This window comes from Parasteatoda tepidariorum, chromosome 3 (assembly GCF_982258835.1).
Source record: "Parasteatoda tepidariorum strain Cologne lab strain chromosome 3, Ptep-v5.0, whole genome shotgun sequence".
Lineage (NCBI taxonomy): Eukaryota > Metazoa > Arthropoda > Arachnida > Araneae > Theridiidae > Parasteatoda > Parasteatoda tepidariorum.
The window spans coordinates 117,080,738-117,102,816 of record NC_141757.1 but is presented as its reverse complement, the minus strand read 5'-3'; the positions used below and the strand labels follow the sequence as shown (position 1 = coordinate 117,102,816).

General features: G+C 28.6%; 1 protein-coding gene across 1 annotated transcript in view; it reads left to right on the top strand.

Moving 5' to 3' along the window:
- Window positions 1-21,747, top strand: part of LOC107454874 (cell adhesion molecule 4) — a 42,127-nt gene extending 20,380 nt beyond the window's left edge. Inside the window, exons 2-7 of the mRNA XM_016072207.4 lie at window positions 7,166-7,273; window positions 12,517-12,731; window positions 13,529-13,664; window positions 15,054-15,187; window positions 20,863-21,043; window positions 21,604-21,747. Of these exons, the coding sequence (XP_015927693.3) occupies window positions 7,195-7,273; window positions 12,517-12,731; window positions 13,529-13,664; window positions 15,054-15,187; window positions 20,863-21,043; window positions 21,604-21,698 (840 nt within the window). The 5' untranslated portion in view covers window positions 7,166-7,194 and the 3' untranslated portion in view covers window positions 21,699-21,747. The remainder of the gene's footprint in view (window positions 1-7,165; window positions 7,274-12,516; window positions 12,732-13,528; window positions 13,665-15,053; window positions 15,188-20,862; window positions 21,044-21,603) is intronic.
- Window positions 21,748-22,079: the final 332 nt, after the last annotated feature.

Sequence of the window (22,079 nt, the reverse complement as noted above, 5' to 3'; positions counted from 1 at the left end):
TTTGAAAGCAAACAAAAAAATAACATTTATATGTTTCAAGTTTTTTGCAGTTTTTTTTTCTTCTCTTGAAATGATTATGTTTAAAAATTTAGAAAAGTATAAGAACAGGATCATGGATAAAAGATCATGCTATAGAAATTTCACGATCTTTTGAAGTTTGACATGGAAAAAAGCTCTATCTATCACGTCATAATTAAGATCAAAACAATATTTTTACTATTTAAAAAATAATTAATCCCATATATTTTAAGTAACAAAAAAAATCTGATTTTTAAGAATTTTGTCCATGCCACCTTTTAAAACTTTTGTGGTTTTATTCCAGACTGTATTTTAGATGTAATTAAAACAAATTGGAAGAAAATGCTAAACTAATAAAATCAGAATAACTTCAAGATTATTATTTTCAATTTTACATTTTTCAATATTTGATAAGTTAAGTACTCCCTCAGCAGCCTATAAAGAGACAGAACCACATCAATTTTGTTAAAATTGGTATGTCAGTGACAATATGTTCAGCGTTGCACATGATCCTCCTTTGTTTCCCAGATAAGCTAGTATCCATACATTTGAGACTGGATGAGCTTCAAGCTGTTAATGGGGATCGAATCCTCCTAATTCATGATGATGAATTTTATCAGTGCCTTAAGCACTGAATAATCAAGACTGTCTTTTTGGAGTACATAAAAAACTTAATTTTTAAGGAATATATTTAAAATGTTTTGCTTGATTTTGCCCATTTGTAAAAGTACATCATTTCTATTTTTTTAAATATTACGTACTAGTTATAAATGACAAATGCTCTCCAATAATTACAAATTTCAAATGCAACCTAATAATTATGAATTTCAAGTAATATCTAATAGTTATAAATCTGCTGGATATTAATTTATTTGGTAAATACTATTATACTTCTCGACCCGTCTGTGAAGATTTCAATGCCATGGTTAGTTGGAAGAAATTTCCCCCAGAGCAACGCGAGAGAGTTTGAGGGATGAACCAGTTTGGGAGGTAGTAAGAGGTGATCAGGAAAGTACATATGATTACCAAGCCAATTGATGTCTTCTATCCTCTATTTCCAGATATTTCTTTTAATGTAAATCTCGTCGATGATTTTATAGTAGATTGGTTTTACCCCGGCCAGTATCTGGAGTGCATCAGTACTGACAGTCCTATAAGATTTGGTAATGGTAATAAGCGGAATTCTTTGAATTGATTTTAGTTTTTCTCTTATTTTGACTGTGTTTCTAAAACAGACACAGGCCGCATAGATGATGATTCTCTCGGTTGCCTGGAGGTAGATCTTCTTTAGAACATGATGGTTGAGACCCCAGGTGACTCTAGCAATCCTCTTTAATTTGTGATTGAACATTTGTACACGATCCTTAACTTCGTCAAGATGGGGAATCCAGGTGAGTTGTGGATCCAAGATAACACCTAGATACTTTAGTGTTTTCACATTCTTTATATTAGCGTTATCCGGAAGATCCATCTTGACACAAGGAAGTCTAGCAATTCTTTTGTTAGATTTTGGAAAAGTGATTAATTTAAATACTATTATAAATCTTAATCTTTAAAGAGAACTATACTCGATATTGTATAAAGAAAAAAATATCATAGCAGCCATATTTAGATGACTATCATATAACGTAATCCAAACAACCCACTTTAAATAAAATTAATGCGTTTAGGAGAATCATGAATGTAAATACTTTTATCTTAGAAATTTATCATAATATGTTTCAATTTGTAGAATTTTATTTTCTGACAGAGATTTCTGCATATTTCAATATTTTAAAATAAGACTTACAATGCGCCAAAATCCTTTCGAATCCTACTCTCGAGTTGACAAAAGATAATATGGCAAAGGAAAGAGAAAAAAAAAACGCAGAATCGTCGTTCGAAATGTCACTTTAGAAAATGTCCAAGTTTTACCCATCCTCTCTATATCACTTTACTGGAATAAAATAAAGGAAACATGTGTGGAAATATATCCTACCATTTTTCAAAGTTTATGTTACGCAGTTTGGAAGTGGAAAAAATACATAAAATGTTGAATGTTGCCTTTGAAAAAAAAATCCTATTTTGAAGTTTGATAAGTTTCAGTTTAACTTTACTTATAAAAATGTAGAAAAATGTGAAACATTTATCTTACTTATAATTTAAATCGGCAGAATTCACATGTCTTTGTTCAAACTTTGTATTTCCATATGGAGTTCCTCTTATGCTGGTCGCTTTTCAAATGTAACTTTAGTATATTTAGCTTTAATAAGATTTGCTTCTAAAGGAAATGGTTAAAATTATTACATCATTTTAGTATTATGGAAAGTGTAGAAATTTGCGAAAATTTTAAAACCATATATTGAATATCTAAATAATAAATATTGAACATAAATACTCAACTTTTATTTATTTTCGAAGCTAACAATCATTTTAAGCAATTTTTCTCAACAAACTCCCGAAACTATTAAATACAATAAAAAAACCAAACAAATTAATAACGATTTCTTAATCTATAATTAAAAATCAACGTTCATATTGGAATCTCACCAATTTTCCGAAATTTGTCTTGCTTTATAATATGTTTATGCAACATGTTATAAGTTAACAAAATGAAACAAACTAAATAAAATAAAACAAAAACTTAAGAAATAAGACAACAAAATTAGAATATATACAATCGCCTAGGTATGAATATTGATGTTTTTACATAACTGCGTATTTTCAGTATCTTAATCACTACGGATGCCCAGATTCACTAAAAAATATTAATAATGTGCGTTTTAGTTTAACTAACAGTTTCAAAGTGTTTTTTTTTAAGAATATAAAGTCAGATAAGGAAGGGAAGCACATGCTCAATAAACTCTTATATCATATTGAATATAGGTTTGCAACACATAAATTATGTATCCACAATAATATCCACATTAAAATAGTTAAGTAATCGGCATTCGTAGGCAGTGAATACTGTAACGGCCCTTTTTATCAATTGTTTTTAGAATTTTTTTTAACACAGATTAGTGGCATCAAAAAAATATTTGAGATCGGTTATTATTAATATTTGGTGAATTAATATTAGAAACAATGAGGGGGGGTCAACGAAACAAGCTTTATCGGAACATTCAGCACTGAAGGGTTTGTTTTTTTTAATTATACCAACGATAGTGCTAAAATTGAAAAAGTTTTGATTCGGTGTGAAGCTTACTTTAGACCTTCGTCATTTCCAAAATATTTTGCTTTTCTCTTTTCTGAAACTTTAATTCCTATTTGAGATCCATGAAGTTTCTTTTTTTATACTTTATTTTTTATTACAAGTAGAAAATCGAACATTAATAGTGCTCATCACGAAACATCTAAGCAGGAAAAAAAATTTAAAATTACCGTACTGTACAGTAATGATATATTTCTAGTAAAAAAAAATTAAATCTGGTAATAAAACCAAAATGTACAGTATTCAAACTATTTATTAGGGTAATTTTCCATTTATGCTGTAACGGTTTACCAGAAATTCTGGTTAATCTGTAAATTCTATATTTGTTTTTACTACACATTTAATAAAAAAATGCAAAGCTGAAAAGTAAATGAAGGCGAATAAATGTTTTTATTCCATGCTCTAATGTAGTATGATAAAATTAAGAAATTTTATAACATTAATTACATTTTATCACACATTATAAAATTATATTTTATTGTAAATTTTAGCAAAATAATTTTAAAAGCGCTTTGGTTAATTTACCGAGGTTTTTGGCTTTCCCATACAATCACGGCAAATTTAATCTTATTCTGGCAGTTTTAACAATACTTTTTTTCCTCAGTGCATGCATTTGTAAAATTACACAATTTAAATAATCTAATACAACAAACTACAATAATAAATACGTTTTTTGTACAAACATTCTTTTTAATTATGTGTTCTAAGCTTATTTTTTCATTACGAAAATAGTTACAAAATTCATTTAATTAAAATAAGTATTGAAAATTTTTGATAGTTAAAACATTTAATTATTTAAATATAGTTAAAACTTGTATATATTTTTACGCAAATTGTTTCATTTGAGACGCATTATTAGGCCAATCTAATACAAAAATATTTATTTATCAGATCCGTTGATATTTTAGTTTGTTTTTAATGTTTTGTTTTAGGAAAACAAGTCTTATTAAAATTTCTAGACTCCAATACGGCATTTCTCAAGGGAATTTCATGCTTAAACTATTTATAGTATTTATGCCTATATGCTTATTAAAATTACAGCTAATCTTGAACTAATATTTTTTATTTCTGTTTTTCAAGGCGTAAGCTTTTTTTTTTCACTTAGTCATGAAACATTTGTAAAATACATCAGTGAACAGAATTTTTAGATTTAAAAATTAAATGTTATTAAGACGTTTAATTTTTATTCTGCTTTTAACCAATTCTTACTTTCCAAATTCGAAACCTTTTTACTCGCATTATTTTTTTATTCTTAATGTAATAAACTATTTTATACTATTCATTGTGATAAATTTTAACTTATAATAATCATTTATGCATATTTCCCAGACATTAGAAATTTAAAGAAAAAAGTTTTAAGTTTGAATTATATCTTGAAAAATTAAGTATTGTTCTGAACAAAAAAAAACAATTTTATTTCAAAATTGCTCTTTTAAATATTATTTAATTATTTCAAAATTGCTCTTTTAATTATTTTATTGATATATTGAGCGTAATTAGTAACTTTTGCAATGAATAATTTCCGATGAAGACGTTATTAATAGTACACAGAATAATATATCAACATTTTTAAAATTATCTTTAAACTTTCAACTAGTGTCAATATCTTAACAGTATATTTGTTACATTTTAGAATAATTACAAAGGCTTAATACATTAGATTGTGCTACAAATTGTACAATTTACCGAAACAACAGAAGTAACTTAATTTACAATTCAGTTACAATCTATGTATCTTAAGCAGACAGGCGGAAATGTGTTTATTTTGACTATTTAGTGAAACTGCTAGTTAACAAATAACTACAATTGAGTAATAATGAATCTGATAAATAAAACGGTAAACATGTAAGTACACACTTGCTAGTCAGATAAAATTCAATTTAAAATTTATTGGTATGCATTATAAATAAGCCATAATGATTTGATGAATGCAAATTACTACTTCATGTTACAATCAAAATGATTCATGCAGACTAGTAAAATTTAATTACACAGTAATAATTAACAACAGTAGTTCATTTTCACAATTTTCCAGTAGTTAGAAAGACGCATTTAAAATATAGAGAAAATATTCTTAATTATTCGAGAACTTAATTAACATGAATTTTATTTTGTGATCATGAAGCTTATTCTACACTTAAACTTAATTTATTTTCAGTGAATTAAAAAATAAAAAAATTTAGACACGAAAATGCGGTTTAGAAATAATTGAGTATAAAACATACATAATAAATATTAGTTTTAGCCATTAAAATAAAGGCGTGTAATGAATGCAATTCTTTTCATTCATTTTAATTATCATATACATAAATAACTACTTGCACTCCTACAGTCTAAATATATTATATATAATAAGAACAAAAAAAAAGACACCAAGCAAGATTAAAAAATTTAGCGAAATTAAAGAGAAATGTGGATAACTTAGAAGTACGAAAAAATAAAAATAATGTGTATTCATGTGCAAATTTAGTTTTCTAATTTTTATATGCCATAAAATTTTTAATTGAATTTACATAGTTTCTATTTGTTTGTGAATCATAATAAAAATAATTAAAAAAACTATAAAAAATATTCATTACAGTTATTTTATAAACTATATATAAAATTATCTCAAAATACAAGCAGTATAACCATTTTAGACTTCATTCATTCCACTTCACGTTTTCTATTTGATAGAGGCAATGATCATATCCCAACCAACGTATTCAATCATTTTAAATACACAGATGGATTTATCTGCTAATATTATCTTATTAAACCCAAATATGACAGCGTAATTTTAAATTTCATTAGACATTATATGTCCTTTTCGTGGCTATTTGATTAGCAATATATACCAGTTAACGATATTGTAAATCCCACTGTTGTTAGAATTTGGAGCGATATGGTAAACCCATTTGCCATTTTAAATATCGTTTTTTGTGTTATTTTTTTATGTCCTTTCTTGAACAAGCATTTTTAACTTTTTTTCCCTTTCCTGTTTTAAGACTTAGCTTGATTTTTTAGTGGAAGTCTAGGAATGATGTACTAAATACTGTGTGTAATAAAAACTAACCACCCTGAATAACTTTTGATCTAATCATCTGATCTTCACGTTCTAAAGTTCTAAATATCAACCTTAATGCTTCGAATGGGTGCCCTCAAATATACTAACTAATTAGTGCACACGATATTTTAAATTACAAAATTAGACACAAAGGCGTACTCTATCTCTCAAAAAACCTATATGTCTTTTTCCGAGGGATTTCTGATCTCTAAAATATAGGAGGTTAGGATAGCGGACCAGGTTTGAACCCCTTAAAGTTAATTTTACTCTTTGCGTATTTCACCATATCTCGAACTTTTTAAACGAATTGGAATACTTCTGCACAAAATTTTAAAATTTGCTTATCCAAAGGTAATTCCGTAAAAAAAACTTTTTTTTTTTTTTACTTAATAGTCGAAATCATTTTAAATTGTAAGGTATACAATTTTTACATGATTTTAAAGAATGTATGTGAACAAAATACAAAACTTGAGATACGTTGGTTGAATAGTTCCAGACAAATCAAATTTTTAAAATACTTTTAAAAAAGTTTTAAATTTCAATTTCTCAGAACCAATCATGGCAAATTATTGAGAGTGGTTTGTGTTTTTTTCGCACTCTAACTAACGCACATAGGTGACACGTTGGTTGAACACCTTTCTTCCTTTCTGGTGGAATGGCATATTTGAGATGATGAGGTTTTAAAATCAGCTTCAAACTGACTTTTATTTTGGTATTAATTTACAGACTACTGGTTTTATTCTTTATTAATATTTAACCTAAAAAAATTGCAGGAAAAATTATTTCAGAACTATTCTCATACAAATAAATATTTTCATGTGGAATATTTAATACCATAGGATAAATCTATTTGTAACAAAAATTTTATAAGTGAATTTAAATTTATTCGAATAAATAAAAATCTTTTTCAGTTTTATGTCTGATATAAAGTTGGCGAGATATGCTTAAAGACCCATCATTCAAGGCATCAACATTTGAGAATTTCCTACTTATCCTCATGACTGCCGTCCCCGTATTCAGTGAGTATGAATATTATTAGAAAGTTCTAAATATAGATTTGTAATTATTTTGTAATTGCAAATATTTATATAGTTTTGCATATGGCTAAATATCTTAAACGGACCCTAAATAATTAGTTTAATAAGAAAAAATGCGAAAAAATCATGTAACTCTAATGTAATTTAATCATGTAGCCGACTTGCGATAATCTTGGCTACCATTTTAGGGAGAAAAAAGAAACTATTGTTCTAGACACTTTAATTTTCAGAGTAGTAGTATTAATATTTACGGAGTTATACGAGAATCGTCTTGAATCTTGAGAAAAGTTTCGAGGTTTCGTTGTCAAGCCTATATAAATAGGAGTGTCTGCTTGTAACTGAAGTAGTGTTCTGTCCTGAGTTAGATTATTGACTCGTCTGAGGCTGTAAATTTTGCCCTGCAAAAAATGACCAATAGAAATCAATAAAAAAATGTATTGATCTGTACGGGGAAATGGAACACTGATATCAGTAGAGTAGATCAGTACAATGGACTGGTCATGATATATTGATATCAGTAGAGTAGGTCAATACACTGCATTGGTCTAAATCAGTAGAATGGACTGGTCTCTACGGGGAAGTGGAACAATGATATCAGTAGAATGAACTGGTCTCTATGGGGAAATGGAACACTGATATCAGTAGAATGAACTGGTCTCTACGGGGAAATGGAAAATTGATATCAGTCGAATTTACTGGTCTGTACAAGGAAATGAGACACTGACATCAGAAAAATGGACTGGTCTAAGTTAGGGAAAACAACATTAATGTAAGCATATTATATTGGTTTAAACAGGAAAATGCAACATTGTTTATCTTTTTTAATATGCAAGATTTAGCTGAATTGGTCACCTGCTTTGTAAGCACTATGGTCAATTTTCTACTAGCTGCAGCCAGTGGAAAATTTAATATAAATTAATAAAATATAACAGGACAGTATAAAAAGAATACTTATTTAAAGCATTTAAAAATGTTTTGAATATTTAAAGTTAAACACTGCTTAAGTGGAAGGATAAAAGAATTATATTCTAAAAAAACATACTTCCTTATACCTACAATATGCTAGTTTTAAAGTTAACTTTAATTTCCTTTTCACATTTCCAATTTAATTTTAAATATAATTTATCACTAAATTACATTTTATTGTTTAATATAACTATAAAAAGAAACTTAAAATGTGAATTCAAGAGGGTACCTTATTGGAAAAAATTCCTGGTATAAAAAAAATCATGCCGGCGTATAAAACACCGGTTCTGGTATGATACTGGATCGGGAATTATACCAGACCCAGTGTTTCATCAGCCGGTATCATACCGAAACTGGTGTTTCACAAGTTAGCAGGATACTGGCTCCGGTATAATACCTAAATTGTAGTTTCATTATCTAGTTTCATGCTAGAGCCAGCATATACTGGTACTAGTGTACTGTGCTCAGCATACTGGGATAGTGTTTTAAAAACCGGTTTATTCTTAAAACAAGCATAGTGTGTTACTACAGTTTGATACAGGAACGTTAGTGAGCAGCTCTGAACGGGAAAATAAAGCATTGATACACAATTGGGTAAATAAGTCAAGTCACCTGATTTATACCGATAAATAAAACACTGACATCAATTAATACTTTATCAAAAGCTATAGTTTGCATTATGTTTATAAAAACAAACTAATTTTTTTTAAGCTTCTTTATAGTTCATGAAATTTTTTTATACAATAAATTAAAATGTTAGAAAATTATTGTCAATAATTTTTGAATCTACAATATTACACAAAAAAATGTTTTGGAGCGACATTATAAAAGTACAAATGGATTCTTCAGATTTTATGAAAATGGAATGGGGATTAGAAATGTTACTTTATAGATAGCCAAAAACCTGACTAAAATAAACAAGTCAACTTATTGTCGTTTCAAGACCCCCCCCCCACACACACACACATTATGTTTGGTATAGCATTCTGGTAGTTTCAAGTTTCAATACTTAAAAAAGAAAAAAATGACAGAACAATCTTAAAGTATACTATAGGCTTTAAATCCTTATACACACAAATGATATAGCTATTTATTTGATTTTTATCTAAACATAGCTTGTGCTAAGCATTTGTCATCTAACCAAATACGATAAAACTGTAAATTTGGCAACAAAAAAAATTGTTACTTTGGGGAAAGTCTTGGCGAATGCTGTTTTCGAACAAAAGGAAAAATTTATCCATTCATTGCTCATTTACTCCTCCCCAACAGCAAAATGACTCTTGTTTTGTATTTGCATTTTTATAAAATAATTCAATTTATAATAAATATGTATTTTGCTTAAAAGTTTGCTACTGAAAAAATCAATCATAAAAATGTTTTCAGATTTGCCTTTGGATTAGAATTTTAAAAACTGGCAAATAATTTGAAATCCTTAGCATGGGCAATGAATATATAAATAGTAATATCATATTCAAAGGTCAGTAAAGAAAAAGAGCAGGTAAACAAAGAAAACACAACACCAGCAGCAAAATTATAATGATAATCATTCCTAATACAATGGAAAATTAACCAGTAAGAATAACCTAAACCAAATTTACAAAAATTATAGTTTAAAATGAAATAAAATTAGCACTACAATGAGAAAATAATAAAACATCATAGTAAAAGGTACATCATACTACAAGGAGTGAAACGACTTTAAGTCTATTTAATTTGAAGAGATGGTAAGACTCGTTTAATAAGGCATTTATAAAAAAGTCCATACGTTTCGCAGAGAACTTCTAAATGAAAATGTTTTTCTAATTTTGAAAAAACCAAATCAAACACTTTTTCTTTAATTTTCACTGGTAAAGTCACAATCACAATAATTCAGAGCAATAGCAACAGACATTTAAAAGTAGTATCCGGAAGAAGAAATGCTCTAGTTAACAAAACTTGCTGGGGGAGGTACCTGGGCAAAGCAGAACAGAGAAGGCCTGATCAAATCTTTCCCGCAGCATCCACCTCTGGCACATTCTTTATATTTTAGTCTATTTCTCTCACAATGGTAAAGCGAGTGGATCGGCTTTACACTTCCAGGAATGTCACAATGGCTCAGGGAATAGAGTTCGCCTTTCAATGAGATGAATCGGGTTCATGATTCATCATGACAGATCATGGGTTTGAGTCCCCTTGACGCCAGACTAACCGTGACAGGTTTGAGTGGTTTTCCTCTCCATGTAACCCAAGTGCGGGTTAGTTCCATCAAAATTTCTTCTAATACTTGGTCCAGGAGTTCTCTCGTCTACTGGATTAGGTTCAAAATTAGAAGGCTACGGAATTGAGCATTAGTAGTTGTAAACCCAAAAAATTAGTCGGCTGTTCAACGATGGTGTTAAAATAAAGTGGCTGGGGAGCCAATAAAACTAAGATAGACACACTTGAAACTAAGAAGCCTTTGCCAATGGATCGTCTTGGTTTAGATTCATTCGGCATCCGTCTTTTTGTTTATTTACTGGCTTGTTCCTAAGTAGATGGTAGTGTGATTAAGAACGCCGTACCAAGTGAGGAACTTTTCGTCGCAAACTCTCATTCTCCTCCATATCTGCTTTAAAATTTGAAATACAGAAAAAGTAAATTCAGAAGAAACCTAGAGTAAAGTTTCAAATACTGAAGAGAAATTTTTGAAATATCCAAATAGAAATAAATTATGAGAAGATAACTTTGAATTACGTAATGGAAAAATTCTTCCAATGATAATTTGTTTGCATTTTGCTATTTTGAATTTTTTTTCCTGCAAATGAGGCTTCATTTCTGACTCTTGGTTTAATGAGCTAAATTATGTTTCTATTTTTTAAATTTTAAATTACTGATGGAGGCAAAAGTGAGTTTGTGACGAATAATTTCTCCCGTGGCATGGCGTCCGTTTAAGGCCTCGTTCTCTTTGCTATTGAACTAGGAGAAGAGAACTATAGAAGTGATGCGAGTTTATTATGAAGGTGGTCAGTAAACCTATTGAGGCTGAAATTCTTTTCTTCGGTTGAGGACTAGAGGTTTAAATATAAGGGTTATCAGATAAAGTGTTGTTCACGCTGTCTAGCCGGAATCAAAATTACGATGTACTCTAAAAATAGTCATTAAAAGATAGAGAACTTAAGACTGGGATGCGTGCTTTTTCATGGTTGGGGAGTAAACATATTTTGGAGAGGAATTTAGGACAGGGATGGGCACACTACGGCCCGCGGGTAACTGTGGCCCGCCTGAAGGTTTTATCCGGCCCTCGTGATTCCTGGCTAATTAGGAAAAGCTTTCAAATATGAAGATAGCTTGAAAAAACTCCATTTTGAGCTTGAAAGCAGATTTCAAGATTTCAGTGCCATTCAAACTGAATTAGATGTTTTTATCATGCCTTTTAACAGTGAGGTCTGATTTACAGCTTGAATTAATTCAGTTGCAATCTAACAATCATCTGAAGCAGTTGTTTCTAAATATGACAATGTTTGAGTTTTACAAAGCGCTACCAAAAGCTAATTTCCCAAATTTAATATCTCATGCCCAGAAAATCAGTGCTATGTTTGCTTCATCTTATATATGTGAACAAATTTTTTCAAACATGAACCTTAGAAAAAAATCATTTCAGAAGTAGACTAACAGACAAGCGTTTAGTCTTAAAATAAGTACATCTCACTTCGAACCTCAATGTAAGCAACTTTTAAAAATGAAATCGCAATTTCATTTATCTTAAAAATATTTAAATTAAAACTCATGAATCGTTTTTTTTTAGTTTTAGAAGTTTTTACTTAATCCACCAAACTTTTTTTTCCGATTTTTGACTCTTGACCAAAAAAGTTTGCCCGTCCCTAGTTTAGGATCTAAGGTTGTTTCTTTTGATATGTACAGATACCTATGGCTCAAGTTCATTTCATGTTCATAGCCAACTCCTACTAAAATATTTTGGATGCCAAGGAGGCAATTACTACATTGTAGCAATTTTATGGACTAGGACTATGTTACTACCCGGATGAAAAAGGTAACTATTGTGCTGCGACGTTCACTATTGATGGACAAAAGTCATAATTTCGTCTATGAATGGTATCATAACGAAGTGGACAGATCTGCCTATGTTAGAACCATGTCAACATCCTCTAGAATCGATTGAAAAATTCAGGGTTCAAAATCCAGCAAGAACAATCAATTAACCAACTATTTTTCTATTTCTGGTGTCCAAAAATTTATTATTAGATGACAAAGCAATATTTTTTTTAAAAATTTTATTCTAGGTTCCCGATCTCACGCACCTTTTAGGATACATAAGCTCCATATTCCCAATCCAGTGGTAACTGGAGACAGCGTTCGCTTACAGTGTGGATATGATCTCGGCAATGAAACATTGTACGCAGTCAAATGGTACAAAAACAACAGAGAATTCTTCCGATATGTACCCGCAGCCAATCCTCCCCTCAAAGCTTTTACCCAGTTGGGTGTAGATGTAGATGTAAGTAAATTAACATGTCTTAACTGATCCTCCGGAAAATTCAAAATGTCTGTTGAATGTCTGTTGTATATTTCTAATGGTCAATAAGAGTTTATTATTTATTCAATTCAATTAATATTCAGCACTCAATCATCAATATTATGTATTCAATTTGTAAGATTCGATGAGCAATTTATAACTCCTCAACTTTAGATGCGCAATTTTAAACTCAATTTTAGATATGATATTTATAACCCACCAACATTAGATATGCAATTTTATAGACAACAACTGGAGATATGCTAATCTAAATAGTCTAATCTAATCTAAACTAATCTAAACTAGATATGTGCTTGGATGCCAGACGTGTACTCAAACACCTACGCAGCTACGTTAACAGAAATTTTTAAATAAAATAGTGCATGAAAATTAAATTCGAAAAGAAATTTAATACGGAAAGTTTGTAGACTTGATTGCTTAGACGACGGGTTAGTCATTCAAAATTAAAATTAGTGTATGTATGTTTTTTTCCACATAAATAAAGTTACTAAACACTTTCAATGAATAATTTTCACTGCTATTTTGGATTTACATTTTTAAGATATATTGCGTAGATAAAAATATGAACAGTGGGTGACATGAATTAAAACAAAATTTGAGCAACAAATGCAATTGAAAAAAATAGGAAATTAATGTTGGAAATAGTTATTTTGTAAGTTTTCTATTAACACTATGAGCTACTTCACGATTTGTGTATTTTTAAGTTATATTAAAAAGTATAAATGTAATAATGCAAATTACAAAATATTACTTTGCAGTTATCTAGGTCTGGAAATAGCACAGTATTTCTAAGAAATCTGAGTATGGACAGTTATGGTAATTATACTTGTCAAGTTTCGACAGATAAGCCTAATTTCAGATGCATGCAGACTACTCGAACGTTAGAAGTAGTTGGTAATTATACATTTCTTTTAGTAGTTGGTAATTATACATCGAAATAACGATTCAAACAAACTTTGATAGAAAATATCATTTTTATGGCAAGCAAGATTTAAAATTATTATTATTTGCTTCTGTAACATGGAACAATCAAAAGCATCTTATGCGAAGAAGAAGCAATTATTTTTTTTTAAAACTCTAAAATTGCAAAATGTTGCGAACATCTTACATACACAAAAATATTGCAGCTTTTCTAAAACTATAATATAGTCATACTGCTTTTTTGAGCAATATTTAAATAATAATTTAACAATAAAAGTGCATTTTATTTTTTTTTAAAAATTCTATAAACTTTTATTTTGTATGAACTAGATTGAAGCAAATTAATCTAGCAAAGCTCTTGAATCATATTTTTTCGATTACATAACAAGCTAAATAATATCATACTTTATGGTTAGATTTACGTATATTTGTTGTACGAGATTCTCCTAAATATGACTGACGGTATTCAAGAAAGTATAACAGAATGAAAAGTTAAGGTTCAACAAGTCATGCAGAAAATACGTAATAAGTTAGAAATTTTGCCTCCTAAAGTTCCTAATATAAGCTCAAAAGTATCGACAGTTTACACTGCAGATAGTAAAAAAATAAATAAAAAAAATCGAATGACTGAAAAATCGTCTAACAATGCATTCAAGATATTTATCAACCACTACTATATGTTTAAATGTGACAAATGGAAATGGAATTTTGAATTATTTTTTTTTTTTGTAACTTATAAATTTTTACTTTTTTTGACAACGCCATCTATTGAAAGCAGTTTGAACTAAAACAAAGAAATCGATGGGGAAAATCTATTCACTGTCACATTAATATATAGGAAGAATTTTTTTCAACCTTACCTGTTTTCTTGTAATAGATTTCAAAAAATAGCAGTAGTTTTATTCCGGACATTTTTATCTAATTATTACTAATAATTATCTACTTAACAGACGTTCGCAAAACTCTAACTTGGGAATATGGATAGATTTGAAGTGAACGGAACAATTAATTGCATTAGTTTCAATCTAGATTGAAAAAAAGAAATTAAATATTTTTGTGAATTTCAATTGCAACTAGCTCAATTCAGAATATTTAATGAGATTTTGTTTATTTATTTATTAATTTTTCCCACTATTGTGAGATTAAAAAAAGGTTTCATGCGATAAGTATTGCAGATACTAAAATTTGAGACAGATGATATAAACACAGATATTGACTTTTAACGGTGATGTTTCTTATTAAGAATTTTGTTATCATTAATAATAATTATTTTCGTTATTACAATTAATATAACTACTCGTATTATATTAGTTATTACTAACCTTATTTTTATTTAAAAATTTTAATTTTTCTTAATTTTAGTTCCTCCTTCAGATAGTCCAATTTTAATGACAGAGAAGTCATATTATGAATTAGGAGATAATGTGTCAATCCTCTGCAATTCTGGTAAAGCAAAACCAGCACCCGAGCTCAAATGGTACATCAACGATCAATTAGTGAGTAGAGATATTAATTATTAATGCCATGCAATTGAAAAAATAATGTACGTTTTTCCCGATTGTGAAGCACTTATGTTTCTTTTTTTTCTCAATTATATGACACATTACTAATCAATATTTAAGATTCTTTCAAATTTACAATTTAATTATTTCTATGAAGAGTAATTTTTTACTTTACTTTTCCAATGCGTTTCTGTTACAGTTTAATCTTGTTTATATCGTATTTTACTTAATCAGAAAAAGCACCGAAACAGACAAGAATATTTTGGAATGAGAACAATTTTTTTTCTCATTCAAATTGGTAAACAACTAAAATAAGTAAAACTTTAAATTTTCCTCGGTATATTTATAACTTGAATAGTTTTTTAAAATATTTTGCTGACCTTTACTCTTACTGATACAATATTTTGAGTTTTTTTTGCTGATACAATAATATTTTCTTTGAAATGTAGTTACTTCAAAATTACAAAAAAAATACTTCATGGTTAAAATTAAAAGAAAAATGTAGCAAGTAGACACGTTCTATCGTTCTAAACAAAGTAAGGCATGTTTAACATTTTAGCTGGGTTGTTTGAAATATTTCAATGGATAAATATATAGCTTTAAAATTGAGGACTTCTGCAGGATGTTTTATACGCACTGTCCTAAGTAAATAATTTTACAATTCTTAATAATTCTAAACTTATTGCTCATTTTATTATTCGCTATTTAATATTTAAGCTAGAAAAAACGCATGCACTGTAAAAGACTGGTAAATGACTAGTGAAGAAAACGAGATGAAAATCAACTAGACTAGTTTGATTAACTAGTTATTATTAAACAAGTAAAAATATATGTTCTGTCAAAATCTGATGACTGACTTTTGCAGAAGACGGAGCTAAAACCTTCAATTCCAGTTTGGTTGCCTAATTAATATTTAAGTCAGGTAAAAACATACATTTTTGAGAAAAGCCTACATATCAGGGAATAACATACATCAAAATCTGAATAGTTCTGTAATCTGTAACTTGTTTGGTCATTCATCTGATATTATAGAATTTGTCTTTTTCGCCTCACTCGAATATCAATGTGGAACTCACTATTTGAAAAGAAATCTGAGAATAAATATTCCGTGATAATTACGGAATATAATATAATGCGTCTGATTGGATTAAAACTATGAGACAAAAGTAATGGTAGTTGCATTTTCCTTTATTCTTGCATGTTCTATAATGATAAGTAAAATCATATTTATCCCAATGCATCCATATAGTTCTTAAATTATTATGTCAAAATCTCTTATAAAGACCTCGTTAGGATAAAGACTAGTAACAACGGAATCATTTACACTTATTCTTATGTCTTCCATAAAGATAAGGAAATACATAACTCCCGCAATATATTAATATACATACAACATCATGATGTCAAAATATCATGAAGTGCTATGATAGAAATTGTGAGAATAAAGTGAGCATGCACCGTCAGATGGGATGACTTTGTGCAGGAATTTTCAGTTTTCCAACTTTGACCTTATAAAAAATGGTTAAAATATGCTGAATTGCACATCATCTAATTTAAAATTTGTTGTTAGCCATCTGGAAAGTAACTGCGCGTAGTTAAGAGCTGATTTGAAATGTTTATTATTTGTAAACAATCAATTAGTCGAATGCACAAAGTCACTCCGGGATGGGGTGACTTTGTGCAATTCAATAAAATAATGACTTAGTTCAGTTATGTTCATTCACTTTGACTTAAAATCGTTTAATAAGCAATATTTAACTTTTTTAACGAACAATACAAGTATATTACATATAAATATGTACTATGTATTAACAAATCTACTAAGATGAACATAAAAACTTTAATTTTCAGATTTTTTTAACATTATTAGATTTTTTCTTATTAATTAAATCTTAGGTAACTTTTTTGTGATTTTCAGGTACAATCAAACATTTGATATGAATTGACATGAATGAACAGTTGAATGAATTCCCTCATTTAACACCCCCAAATTGCCTCCAACTCTACAACTCCGAATGATCCTCTCTTATTAACAGTCTCTTATTAAATATCTTAAATAATTAGCATACAAAAATTTAAATGAAAAATAACTATATGAAAATGAAGAATAATATTCACCATGAGATTTTTTTGAATTCCGAATTTTTTTGACACTTTCGAAACGGATAAGCCATTTTTTACTTCTGCCAAACATTTTTCTAACGCTTCTTTGGTGCAGTAATCGCTATAATTTCTTGCTCCAAGCTTTCTTTGTAAGTCCTTGGCATGTTTTTCTCTGGAAAAAAATGCCCCCCCCAGGGTACATTTTTTTATTAATTATTAAATAACTAACATTGTAATAATTAAAAACAAAAAATTATGCATGATTTTTTATCTCAATTGATAAGACTTTTAAAGTATAACCTTCTTTCCTGGCCGGGATAACTAGAACTTCTTTAACCGAGCAGACTTTCCAGCCTCCGATTTTGCGACGTTAAAAATTTGAAACTGTTTCTAACTGGAGCTCATAATTTTCCAAGAACGATGATGTTTACATTTCCAGTTCTTGGTAAAACATTAATTCCTTATGTTGACAACTGAAATCAGTTGATACCGAGCTTTAAAAAAATAACAAAAATATCCAAAGTCACCCCATCTGACGGTACCCTTAATTAGTAAATAATTTACAGTTATTCCTACGACTTCTATATCTATCGCTCTACAATCATATAATTTTTGCATCATGATCTCTTAATGTCATATCAGGCTTGCGTTGATATAAACACGATGATAGAAATGGAAACGTGGCTGAAATTACAGTTATTCTTACCCATCTTCCATATTGATAATTAATTGCATATCAATCCATATTTATTAATATAGCTAATGTATCATGAGATCAAAACATGATACTCTCACTAACAAAAAAATATGGTCCAAACTAAACTACCAGAAATATGGTAAAATTTATCTTGTTTCTGACTCTATGAAAACGCCAAAAAGTTCGGTGATTTTAAAAGAAGCGATTAGGTCATGATTTTGGTAAAACTAACAAAGAAATATAATTTTATATAATGTGTTAAAATTTGGTAAATGTGGTAAAATTTGGAAATTTTGTCATGATACCTTTGAGTATAGCATAAAAATCATTTATTCCGTTAAATTTACAAACCAGTTTTGTATTTTTTACTAAGTGCGTGGTATTAAGAACTAAGATTTTGAAAAACTGAATTTCCTACAAACCACTTCAATATGAAGATTAAAATTGATTGGCGAATGGTTCAAATATCATATATTTCAGTTCTTTTAACAAGAATTATTGGTTTGTTTTACCAGAAATGTCCTTATTATACAGTACTGTAATTTCACCAGAATGCTTTTTTTCTCTAAACACAACGAGATAATAACTATAGTATTGAAGTAAGCGTGTCTTCTTATTTAGTACGCATAGTACATTCACACTTATTTTAACACCTTCCATAAAGATAATCAAATACATATCTATCGCTAAACATTCATAAAGTTTTTGCATCATGATGTCAGAACATCGTGTATTGCCTGCGTTGAGATAAAAACTAAGAGAGAAATGTAACCATGACTGCATTTACATCTATTCATACGCCTTCCATAAAGTTAAATAAATGCATATTCGCCGCTACATATCAATAATTTTACTTTAAAGTGGATTAAAATCACCAAAAACTTATAAAGAAACATGAAATATTACAACTAATTTAATATTCAGCTTGAAATACCATTCGGAATCACGAAATATTTTTCTCTTTATTCATATTTTTTGTCAAAGATATTGCATTTTACCTTGTGAATGTCTAACAAATCAAATTTTCCTTTTCTCACCGCGGGACTTTCAATTGAATTTCTCTTCGTTCGTAAACAGATCGTGACTCTCATTTTCAAATGTGTCTTCAGTGACCTTTACTGCCAAAGTTTAAAAAGTTCTATTCCATCTCTAGACAGTTTCTGCATTTCACATTTTAATGTTATATGCCAAGCTCTTATATGATCAGAAAAAAAAATTTCTAGTCTTCTTCGGTTAAGCTGGAAACTGAGCTAAAAAAAAACCAAAAACTTAATGCCTTTTAAATATTTTATAATATTTCTTTGAAAATATTGTTAAACATTAAATAAACATTTGAATTTAAAATAAACTTTATTGCAATGTACTGAGCCAAAATAATAAGAGATAATAAATATTTACTAAAAATTATATTTTGCGTGGAATTATCTTTGGATAAACGAATTTTATAATTGTATGCAAAAAAAATTCAGTTCGCTTAAAAACTTCTCGATCAATGCTGAAATACGCAAAAAGTAAAATTAACATTAAGGGGTTCAAACTTTGAAATGCTCTACTGACGGACCATATTTTTTTTTTTTAGGCTGCATTGCGCTTACACCTTTTATTTTGAGGGTCAGAAACCCAAATCAGAAAAAAATGCACGTTTATTCAGAGAAAGTTCACTTTTGTGTCTGATTTCGCTTCTTAGATTATCGTCCACACTAACTAATTAGCATAATTGAGATTACCCCCCCCCACACACACACCCAAACCGTTAAGATAGAGTTACAGAATGTAAAGATACAATTATTAGATAAAAAATTATATAGGGTGGCCTATTTTTTACGCACAGTGCACAAGAATGAATTAAATTAAATCTACACTGTAAAAACTTATGGTTCATGCTAGTTTTGATGTTGAGGTGTACTAAATGCATTTTTATGGGCAGAAGCGTAGTTATGGGGTAAACAATTATAGAAAATAGACAAAAGAGCAAATGTTTGAAAAAATTACTGCAAATATATAACTAAAAATGAGCTTGTTTTTTAAACAAAATGTTTCTGCAATTTAGACATAAATTGGTTCCAAAGTGTACGAAAATAGATATTACCAATAAACAAATAAATCTATAGTGAATAAAATAAATAAAACTATAACAATGAAAAAGTAAATAAAAATCTAACGAATTTCTTTATAAGAAAAATTGTTTATGTCGACGCTAAAATAAGGTGGTAACAATACATCAAAATTTATTCACCGTATGAAAATAATTGGTGTATACATAATTGGTGCTTTGAGGTATCAAAATGTAATATTTACTAAAACATCATCTAAAACTTTGATTATTTTTTTAATAAATTTAATATTTTAATATAGTGTTAGTATATACTTTATAGTAAAAATAACTTTTCAGAGAAAGAAAATGTTTACATTTTTAGATATTATTAATGATCAGAAATATAATTCTCGTTTTTAAATATATAATAAATATATAATAATTACACCTATAAAATTACTGTAGTCGCATAAATAAAGTAAATAAACTTTCACAGTAAAATATTGTGAATGTATCTTACTAATGTGGTATGAATGACATGAATATAAAACACTTATTTAAAATCAATATTTTTTTAAATATTTTTATTTTTTATTTATTTATTTAATTTTTCTAAACCATGATATATATCTATTAAATATCTATTTGTTAACTTCCAGGATCTAAATTAGGATACATCTGTGTTATCTTGCAGAATCTGAATTACGATATCTGTTTTTTATCTTACAGGATCTAAATTAAGATATCTATTTATTATCTTACGGGATATAAGTAATGATATCTATTTGTTATCTTACTGGATCTAAATTAAGATATCTGCTTGTTATGTTACAGGCGCAGTCTGATCTATCCGACCAAGAAACAGTAGTTTATCCAGATCAATTAGAAAGCACGAGTTTGGCTCTTAGATTTCGACTTAAACCTGACGTATTGCACAATGGAAAAGTGGTTGTTAAATGTGTTGCTTCTATAAACCACATACGTTCAGAATCAATAAAAGAAATAAGGGCAACAGGTAATAGTAAAAAAAACTATCATGTATCCTCAAATAAATTTGGCAGAGTGATATTGTAAAATATATAGAAATTATGAGCTGGCCTCGTGCGACTGTAAACACCAAAAAAAAAAAAGCTATCAGCGAATCTAAAAATTTATGTTTATTCATTTACACTCATATTCTTTATTGATTCTTAAACACGATTAATAAACAATTTGATAAATTGAATACGAATATCCATCAAATATTTTATAAGTGTATTTTTTTTTCTTTTATTTATTTATACATATTCATTTATACTTCTCTTTTGGAGTGTGTTGAACCATAATATTGTTCAACGCAAGCGGAAGTAAATAGAATTTTTCACAGTGTATATAATTTAATTAATAATTTCAAATTTCATAAAAAAACTGTTTCGTGTTAAATAAAACAACAATTATTGCAAATCCATCAACGTAATAACAACGTGTCAGGATACTTAGCTGCCTAAAATAATATATCTGACGAAGTTTTCATTTTATTGTTTATTTAATTCGTTGATCTAATTTATATATCAATTTTAATTTTCATTTTTGCAGGTTCGAAGCAAACAGAGCTGAAGCCAAGTTTATTTTATTTAATGTTCTTCTCGAGTTTAGTGTTTCACGCCATGCTAATGGAATTACCGATTTGAAGAAACCACTCAAAAAGGATGTCCTTTTTAAATGAAAAAAAAAAAGAAACCTGAAGAGGGGAGACTTGTATGCAAATCAAAAAGAGAGATTTGTATACGTATTTTTGATGATGATTGGTGGAAAACCAACAATCTAGCATGTGAGGAATTTTTTTCTATTGGTGGATAAAGGTTTCAAAAACAAATGTTTGAAAGATTATGTCTCTATGAATTTGTGTATGATTGTTCGTGTGCTGTGTTACCTACTTGCCTTTAACAACTCCAAAAAATCCATCCTTTTTGTAATACCTAAGAGTATAAAAAAAAGTATAGCTATAAACGTAACAATAACTTTTATGAGGAAGTTTATAAATAAAGCATTTGAAGAGAAAAACAACATTA